This window comes from Dromiciops gliroides, chromosome 4, assembly GCF_019393635.1.
Source record: "Dromiciops gliroides isolate mDroGli1 chromosome 4, mDroGli1.pri, whole genome shotgun sequence".
NCBI lineage: Eukaryota > Metazoa > Chordata > Mammalia > Microbiotheria > Microbiotheriidae > Dromiciops > Dromiciops gliroides.
In genome coordinates this window covers 2,743,548-2,752,277 of record NC_057864.1, presented here as the reverse complement: position 1 = coordinate 2,752,277, position 8,730 = coordinate 2,743,548, and the positions used below count along the sequence as shown (strand labels likewise).

The 8,730-nt window shown below is 46.7% G+C and overlaps 1 protein-coding gene and 1 non-coding gene across 2 annotated transcripts; both read left to right on the top strand.

The window, feature by feature from the left end:
- The first annotated feature begins 1,123 nt into the window (after positions 1–1,123).
- RABGGTB (Rab geranylgeranyltransferase subunit beta) lies at positions 1,124–8,326 on the top strand. The gene is made up of 9 exons (XM_044003842.1): positions 1,124–1,240; positions 1,579–1,686; positions 3,105–3,302; positions 4,210–4,315; positions 5,319–5,371; positions 5,461–5,571; positions 6,028–6,153; positions 6,571–6,720; positions 7,496–8,326. The coding sequence occupies exons 1-9, from the start codon at positions 1,238–1,240 to the stop codon at positions 7,634–7,636; spliced, it is 996 nt and encodes a 331-aa protein (XP_043859777.1). The 5' UTR covers positions 1,124–1,237; the 3' UTR covers positions 7,637–8,326.
- LOC122727101 lies at positions 3,422–3,505 on the top strand. The gene has a single exon (XR_006353056.1). It is a non-coding gene; the product is annotated as a small nucleolar RNA SNORD45 (small nucleolar RNA).
- Positions 8,327–8,730: the final 404 nt, after the last annotated feature.

Genomic DNA, 8,730 nt, shown 5'->3' with positions numbered 1-8,730 from the left:
GTCCACAGCGGGCATCTAAAGGATGAAGCGGCCTTGGAAGTACCCAGTGTAGAGACAGATGCCAGGTGACCCCTCCTTCCTCCTAGACGGAGGATGGGCTTTGGGAAGGCAGGGGACACCCATGAGCTTGACCTTTGGGGTGCAGAATGTGACTCAATGTGTGTGTGGGGGGTCTCTGGGCTCCAGAGTGACCAGAGCAACTTAAAGCCCCTGTGGAGAAGGAAGAGGAGGAGGAGGGTCGGTCAGCCCAGGAGGGGTCTGGGGGCTGCCCTCAGGGCTGGAGCTTGGAATTGAGGCCTTGGGCCAGGCTGGGGCCTCTGGGCTCCGGGCAGGGTCCAGGTGTCGGGAGCCCATGGGAGCCCACGTGGTTGTGCTGACATTTACAGACTCTGACGTCATCTGGGCGATTACCGCTCCTGGGTGAATAGCTAGAGCCCTTTATCATCTGATGCCTAAGGAGGGGGAGTGACTTGCTTGGGTCTTGGCTGCCCAGTGTCCAAGGCAGGATTTGAATCCTGGGTCTCCTGCCTCCCCGGGAGGCCTTCACGGCTCAGCCTAAGACAGAGTCTCGGATCTCCCCGGGCCCGAGGAGAGGCGGGGATGGCGCATCTGTAACCGGGTTTCTTCGACCTGGGGGTGGGGGGCCCTGAGGGAGGGGGCCCTTGGCACAGGCCCGTGTGCCCGGGGCAGCCCTGCCCCTGAAGCTGCCCGACTGAAAGGTCCAGCTCCCGGGATGGGCTGTCTTGGGAAGGTGCCCCGGGCTTGACCTCGGGCACAGTCCAGGGGCCAGACCGCCTGGGCTCCATAAAGGGCCATCAGTGCCTGCGGCTACTGGTGAAGCCCTTCAGGGATCCTCTCTTAGGCTCCTCGCCACAGCCCTGGGAACCAAGGCAGTTTGCAAGCGTCGGAGGGTGGATCTGAACTCGGGTCTTCCGGACTCCACGCTCAGCGCTCTAAGCTTTGGCGGCCCCTAGCGGCCACAAACAGAATCACGGCCTCTCTTCTCAGGAACCGCCGACCTGCCGCGCAGCGCGTTCGCGCATGCTCCCGGCCATGCGCCCGCCCCCGAGGTCTTTCTGAGCAGGCGGCAGCGAGGGCGTCTCTCGTGGGGTCCTTCGGGCAGCGCGGGGCCTCCTACGCCGGCGGCGCGTTCGGGGCCTTGCGTGCGTGTTGACGCAGACGCCGAGTGACTTGGGGCGCCGGCCGCCATCCTCGTCCTTTCCTCCTGGACTCCGCCATGGTGAGTGTGCTCTTCTGCTCCTCGGGCCCCGAGCGCCGTGCGGGCCGCGGTGCGGCGCCTTTTCCTGAGCCCCCCTGGGGGAATGGGGACGGGCGGCGGCCCCGAGCGCTGGCGGGGCGTCGTGGCGGCCGGAGAGCCGGCTCTCGGGGGCTCGGTTTCCCCCGCAGCGGAGCGGCCGGGCCCGAGGGGCCCCTCGGCCTCGGCCCGTTTGCCTCGCGCCGCCCGTGGGGGGGGGGGCCTGGAGGTTCGGGGCCCCGCGCGCAGACTCCGGCCGTTCGCGGGGCGGGGGGGCTCGCGCCGGGGCCGTGCGTGAGTAACGCGGCGCTCTCCCCCGCAAGGGCACCCCCGAGAAGGACGTGGCGATCAAGGCCGACGCGCCCGATACATTGTTGCTGGAGAAGCACGCGAGCTACATCTCCACCTACGGGGCCAAGAAGGACGACTACGTGAGTGTCCTGCCGGGCCCCGATCGGCCCGCGGGCCCCGAGGTCCATGGGCCCGGGGCGGGGGCGGCTGTGGAGGGGCACGGGCACGGGCGATGGGCGCTCCGTGAAAAGCGTGGAAGCTGCCGCACCTGATCTCCTTAGAGAAAGGTTTGGCGTGGGTCCTTGGAAAGATTCCTATTCCGCCTTGTCTCGGCATCTGAACGTAAATGTAGAACAGCGCGGTCGCGTCCCGCTCGCTGGAGGACAGCAACAGCCGGCGCTTGGAGCGTTTGCTCTAAGCCGCGAGCCCGCCGGGAGACCCGGCTCCGACCCGTCTCTCCCGGGCCGGCCCTACAATGCCCAGACTTGGGCGGGGGAGGGGAGCGCACACGCTCTAACCGGCCCAGGCCGCCCCTTCCACCTGACGGGCGCCTTGTAAATTTCCATTTCTGGAGCATTTCATCACTGAAATTGATTAGTCCTTGAACGTTAGGTCAGGCACCCGTCTGAGCATTCTAGCCAACCATTAAAGAGAAGGGGACGTTTTCTTTTCATTTCGACATTAAATTTTGGGGCAGAAAAGCATTTTCCTTAATACAAATGAATTTTGGCTCTTTCAGAGTTAAGGTTATTACTTAACCCTTACGCCAAACTCGTAGTTAATTTGTGGTCGTGTTTGACTCTTCAGGACCCCATTTGGGGTTTTTATGGTAAAGTGCTTTGACGTTTCCTTCTCCAGCTCATTTTACACATGAAAAAACTGAGGCAGAGAGGGGTATGTGATTTGTCCAGGGTCACAGCTAGCAAGTGTCTGAGGTCAGATTTGAACCCTGGTCTTCCTGAACTCTAGCCCCCAGGGGCTCTATGCACTGTACCACCTAGCTGCCTTTGTTCATACTCTCATGGGATAGGCATGTGGCAAATCAAGTTTTGAACCTTTTAAGAAGTCACTTCTTTTTTCCACTCCCCTAAGATTTAAAACCAAGGAAAGGGTGAATCTCTTAGGAGGAGGTAGGGAGGGATCCTATTATCACTTGTGTTTGATCCCTAACTGCTGGATAATTGGAACTTGTTCAGTTAGGTTTTGGATCTAGAAAGATGGGTATCTGCCCTCTGCAGGTTAGAGGGGTTCCCGATGAGGAGCCAAATTCCATGTTAAGTTAGATTTGTAGCTTAAAATCTTTGTTTTATGCACTAGACTGCAGAGTCCTTGAGCACAGTCATCTCTGCTGGTTGCATTTCCCAGGTGAAAAATACTCCGTAGTACCAAGTATAGTCACAGCTATGATTGCAGTTCTCAGTGTAATTGAAATTTACTATTTCAGAAAAGTGAACTATTGTAAAAACACATTTGCCCTTGGGAACTAAATGGTTGCCCGTGTCATACCATATAATACTGTAGTCAAATGTGATATAATAGAAATAATGTGCCTTTTTAGGAATACTGTATGTCTGAATACTTAAGGATGAGTGGAATCTACTGGGGATTGACAGTGATGGATCTAATGGGCCAGCTTCATCGAATGAATCGAGAGGAAATCCTGACTTTCATTAAAGCATGCCAGCATGAGTGTGGTGGCATCAGCGCCAGCCTAGGCCATGATCCTCACCTTTTGTACACTCTTAGTGCTATTCAGGTAAATATGGTCCCTTGCTGTGCTGTACCATGAGTTGTCATACCTTAATTCTGCTGGGTTTTCTTGTGTGAAGCCTAGGGACACTTTCTGGGAAAGGCTGTTTGAAATCACAGCTTCAAGGTCAGTGATGTGATGGCATGTATTAGCTGAATCTAAAGTTGATGTAAATCACTACTTTAGCTCTAGAATTACGCTGAGACCTTGGAAATGAATTTTTAATGTGAAGTTACACTGTCCTCAGTTGATCCTTGGTATAGAGAAGTGGAGAAGAGGGACTTACCAGTGGGAGGTGGGATTCTTCTGGATCTCATTCTGCCATCAACTTGCTGTGTGACTGTGGGTATAACTTGCCCTCTTTGGGGCCATTAAACTTTTTAGTGGAGACCTATGCCCTGCCTAACCTGATCAGTTATTTGTTGGGCGAGTCTCCCCTGTGCCAAGTACCTTGAACAGCCCCTAGCTTACCTTTGCCTAGGGAGGACAACGTTCACATCAGTAGTACTAACCTGTGTAATTTAGGGGAAGAGAACATTGTTTTCTGAACTTTTTTCTTCTAAAATGGGGGAATTTGAATGAAATCCTGTTAAGCATATTTGGATAGACACCCGATGGCCAAAATGTTCTGGAAAGTAGAAACCACTGCAAGCTTCTAGCATAACAGCTCCCTGACGGTGTGACCTCCTTGCTTGTATTCCCGGTGTTTTGTATTGTGCAGGCACTAAATGATTGCCTCAAAGAATTCACTGAAAAAAATGGCTCTTTGCCTTTAATTCTAAGTAAAGATGGTCATTGTAGATTAATTTGGAAAGGGCTTAATTACATTTCAGAAAACTGGATTGCTTGTAAAGAATATTGTAAAGATCATTGACATAAAAATTTAGTAATTACTGCATTTTTTATTTTGCAGATTCTTACTCTTTATGATAGTCTTAATGTTATTGATGTAAATAAAGTTGTTGAATATGTACAAAGTCTACAGAAAGAAGATGGGTCCTTTGCTGGAGACATCTGGGGTAATACCTTTTATGTCAGTTTAGCCATAATGACCAGAATTGCACTGCTAAAACAGGCCTTAAGTGCAAGAAAAGAATACACTGGGAAACAAGTTCTTTTTTTCAATAGGTAGAAAGGGGGATATTAGGACTATGTGGCAGGCTGTGTTTAAACTCATTTTTAGGAGCTAACTTGACAAGGCATCTGTCCGTGTCTCTGTGGGACTTAAAAAAATTGAACCTTTTTAAGTTTGCCATCTTTTCAGGTCCCACTAAGCAGCTGGTCTGTTTGGAGCTATGTCTGTCTGCTGGAAGTTCCAGCATGCACTGTAGTAATTATATTTCTGCATACGTGAGCACTGGATCAGAGGGGGCAAGTCTAGGATGATAAGGTAGGTAAATTTCCCCCCTGAAATTTGGTGGCTTTGTAAAGTTTTTTGATATCTTACTTTTAAAAGAGTCTGCACTGGAAAAGGGAGTGGAAATAAGAAAACTTTACAAACTTGCTGAATATTTGAATGAGAGAAGGGGAGAGGACAGCATAAAGTAAATCCTATGTATATGGACCTAATACATACTATGACCGACCCCAGTGATACAGTGCAGCCTCTACTGTCCAGGAAAGGGATTTACTGGATACCAGCTGCTTGATGGGATGTGAAAATCCAGTGGTGCTTTTTGAAGAGGGGGGAGTTGTCCCTTCCTGTGCTTCCCAAAGCATTTTTGACCATATTGTCTAGTCTTGATCTTTGATTACTTAGCTCTGTGACCTTGGGACTCTTCAGGGCATGTTTCCCTCACCTCCCTAGCCTTGGGAGGATCAAATAAGATCATATAGTGTAGTTTGCAGGCACTCACTAGATGCTGTACAAGTGTTCCCTTCTGCTGTTGTACAGTGAGGGGGACCAGATGGTCATTTTCAGCCTTGCGGACTGGAGGAATACTATGGCTGTGGAATGGGGCAGATAGGGACCTTGATCTAGTGGGGTCCACAAGGATTTACGGTGGTGCCTTTTTTCCCCAGGAGAGATAGATACAAGATTTTCCTTCTGTGCTGTGGCAACGTTAGCTCTTTTGGTAAGTTTTAAATATTATATTCGAGTGATGACTTTAACTCTCTCTTACAGTCTTTGGAATTTCACTGAAAAACACTTTCTGTCACGTAGGGGAAGCTAGATGCCATCAATATTGAAAAGGCCATCGAATTTGTTTTATCCTGCATGAACTTTGATGGTGGATTTGGGTGCAGGCCAGGCTCTGAGTCCCATGCTGGGCAGGTAGGTGATCAAGACTTGTATAAGAAAACTGAAGCGTGCCCGACCTGGTGTGGCAAGCCACAGAAGTGCTGTTCGTGCTGTTCAGTGGCACATTTGTCTTTCTACGTTTAGCTAGCTGCGTGTCATCCGTTTTCTCAAATTGGCTCCACCATCCTAGAGAACAGGAGCACTTATTGTCCAGCTTTAGTCTGCCCCGCTGTAGATAACTATCTTGGCCCAGTGATGGTAGAGTTGGGTCAGCACAGCACTAAACAGTCTTACATTGTTCCAGTGTACTAATTATCATTTAAAATACATTAAAAGTGAATTTGTGGTGACAGGTCCCAAATATACAAATACAGTCTCTCTGGGGCTTAACATTAAATTTTCTAGGTCATCTTTAATTTAGCGATAATCCTATAGTATGGAAGTCAAAATAAAGTTTTATATACATGAACTTTATGTCTGTAATTTTAGATCTATTGTTGCACAGGATTTCTGGCTATTACTAGCCAGTTGCATCAAGTTAATTCTGATTTGCTTGGTTGGTGGCTTTGTGAACGCCAGTTACCATCCGGTGGACTCAATGGACGACCAGAGAAGGTAATTTATTTGATTGCGAATCAGAATGAGCATTAAACATTTTCCAGAACTAAGGGTTACCAGTATAGTAGATAAGCAGGCAATGCAGAGCTTGAGGGATCTTCTCCATCCCCTTCCCCTTAGCATTTTTTAGCTGCTTGTTCTGCATATCAGGACTGTCCTATGCTAAGCTGTTTAGAAATTGGATTTTGGAATGTTACCTAAGCTGCAAGTTTTCATTCCTTCTAACTTAATATTAAAAGGGCTTAGACATTTTTCCTTTTGTGTTTATTTTTTTGTTGGCTAGGGTAACCTATTGAAATTCACCTGTCCCTTAATTCTTAGCACTTTCTCATCCGTAGTCCAGGTAGGATCATGGATTTGGTGGGGGGATGGGTAGGTATTAGAAAGACAAATGTTTGTGTCTCTTTTCCTCAGTTACCAGATGTATGTTATTCCTGGTGGGTCTTAGCCTCCTTGAAAATAATTGGAAGGCTTCACTGGATTGACCGGGAGAAATTGCGCTGTTTCATTTTGGCTTGTCAAGATGAAGAAACCGGAGGCTTTGCAGACAGGCCAGGAGATATGGCAAGTTCATGCTAAGATTTCTGTGTCATTTCTGGAGGTTTAAGGGGGTAGAATGGAGTACTGCATTTGAATGCAGGCTGGGTTGGTGCTGAGTTAATTGTTATATTTGAAGATAGGCCCCTCCCTGAGAGTTCTTGAATTGTCTGACTGGACGACGAGGGAGCCTTTGAAATTTTTTATAGCAAACTCAATACATGTTTATTGGGGCAAGTTTGATCTCACTACAGAGATGTTGAGAAATTTCAGGCGTAGAAGGCACATGTAAAATTAGGCAAGATAATGCCATAGAATATTCTGAGTTGGATTCCACATGGTATATATAAAATTAAACATTTCTGTGCTGTAAAGTGATTTGAATTGTGGAGTCTTATTATAATATACTGAAACCACTCTTAGAAAAGCCTGTGTAGCTTTTCTAAGAAATGTACTTTAATTTCTCAGGCACTTAATTGCTAAGATTGAGGAAAACAAAGCCTGCTGTTTAAAAATAACTAGTTATATGTGTAAATAGAGTGTTTTAATGCATTTTAAGATTGTTGGTTTCACGTCAGAATAAATTGTACTTTATTAAATGGACTGGTTTCCTCTCTATACCAGAGTTTAACTGGGTTTTGCAAATAAAAACCACCTGTCAATGCCACTAGTTTACTTTGTAGCTCTTTACATTTAAGGACTCCTGTTTTCTGGAGGGAGAGGCCTTTTGGAATTGTACTTGTGTTGTAATGTATCAAGGAATTGTGTGATTACTGACCTTGCTTTCTTCCTTCCCAAATAGGTAGATCCTTTTCATACTTTATTTGGAATTGCTGGGCTGTCTCTCTTAGGAGATGAACAAATCAAGCCAGTCAATCCTGTGTTTTGCATGCCTGAGGAAGCACTTCGAAGAATAAATGTTCAACCAGAACTAGTGAGCTAGACAGCCCCACCCACTGTACTTGTCTTTTTACTTGACTCTTTTGAATGTGTATATGAATATAGCAAGAAGACGAGGATTTTGGTGACTTGGTCTTACATTATATATTGTCAATTTTAATAAATTATAGTTATATATTTATGTTATATATATATATATATTGTAAAAAGCAACTCTATCCATCTAATACTCGCTCCAGATGATCCACTGTGATGCTCTCTAATTCTTAGTGCAATAGGCTAATGGTACTTGAAGCTTGTAATGATGGGTCACTGACATTTCAAGAAGCAGGCAAAACACTAGCACTTAGTGTTATAAAATTTTAAGCATGTAATGCCTTTGGAAATGATTGCCAAGTAATAGAATCTGATGTATAAATAATGAACAGATGTCATTTCTATTTAAAAAGCTACCAAGAAATGCAAAGCCCTTCCCTAGGAGGGCTTGAGAAGTCTTTTCATTCTTGTAAAGTTGATATACGATCTTAGACTCTGAAAAGACTGATTTATTGCTTAAACTTGTTCCCTGTAAGTGGGTCAGGAAAAGTTAGGAACTTATTCATATTGCATATTCTCTGTACATGCCTCTCAAATGTGTCCACACAGTAGTTTAAGGAATGATTTTAGTGAGATCATGTGGATTTTCCGCCTAGCATGAAAAAATTTGAGAATAAAATGAGTATTCTGTGATTGAGCTTACGTTTCTTCTTTCTGAATTTGTCCAGAGTATCCTGGTTTCACGTGGACTAATAATGCTAGCTGCATTGTTAAAGCTAGATAGTCCCAGTGAGGGCAGAGCAGAAATTGGAAGATGTCATTGACAGTTGGGCCCCTGGATTAGGGGGAAGGGCAGCTTGGGGATAGTGTTGTGGGCATTGTACAGGGAGAGTGTTAAGAGTAGCCTTGGATCCAGTGACCTCAACTCCCTTGGAGTGTAAACAGTTTGCACAGAGGTTGGTACAGTGGTCAGAGAAAGAAGAAATCCTCGTGAAGATTGAGGTTGAAACAGTAAATGATATTGCCAGGGATTAATTTGGGAAATTCCCAGATTAAGGAGAGAGGGAGGAAAAGGAAGGACAAGGATGAAATAAATCCTAA

What these genes read in the sequence shown, in the direction of transcription:
- RABGGTB (XM_044003842.1), top strand. An exon ending in GGGCCAAGAAGGACGACTAC is followed by an intron (nt 1,687 to 3,104) that starts GTGAGTGTCCTG and finishes GTGCCTTTTTAG; the next exon opens with GAATACTGTATGTCTGAATA. An exon ending in TCAATGGACGACCAGAGAAG is followed by an intron (nt 6,154 to 6,570) that starts GTAATTTATTTG and finishes TCTTTTCCTCAG; the next exon opens with TTACCAGATGTATGTTATTC.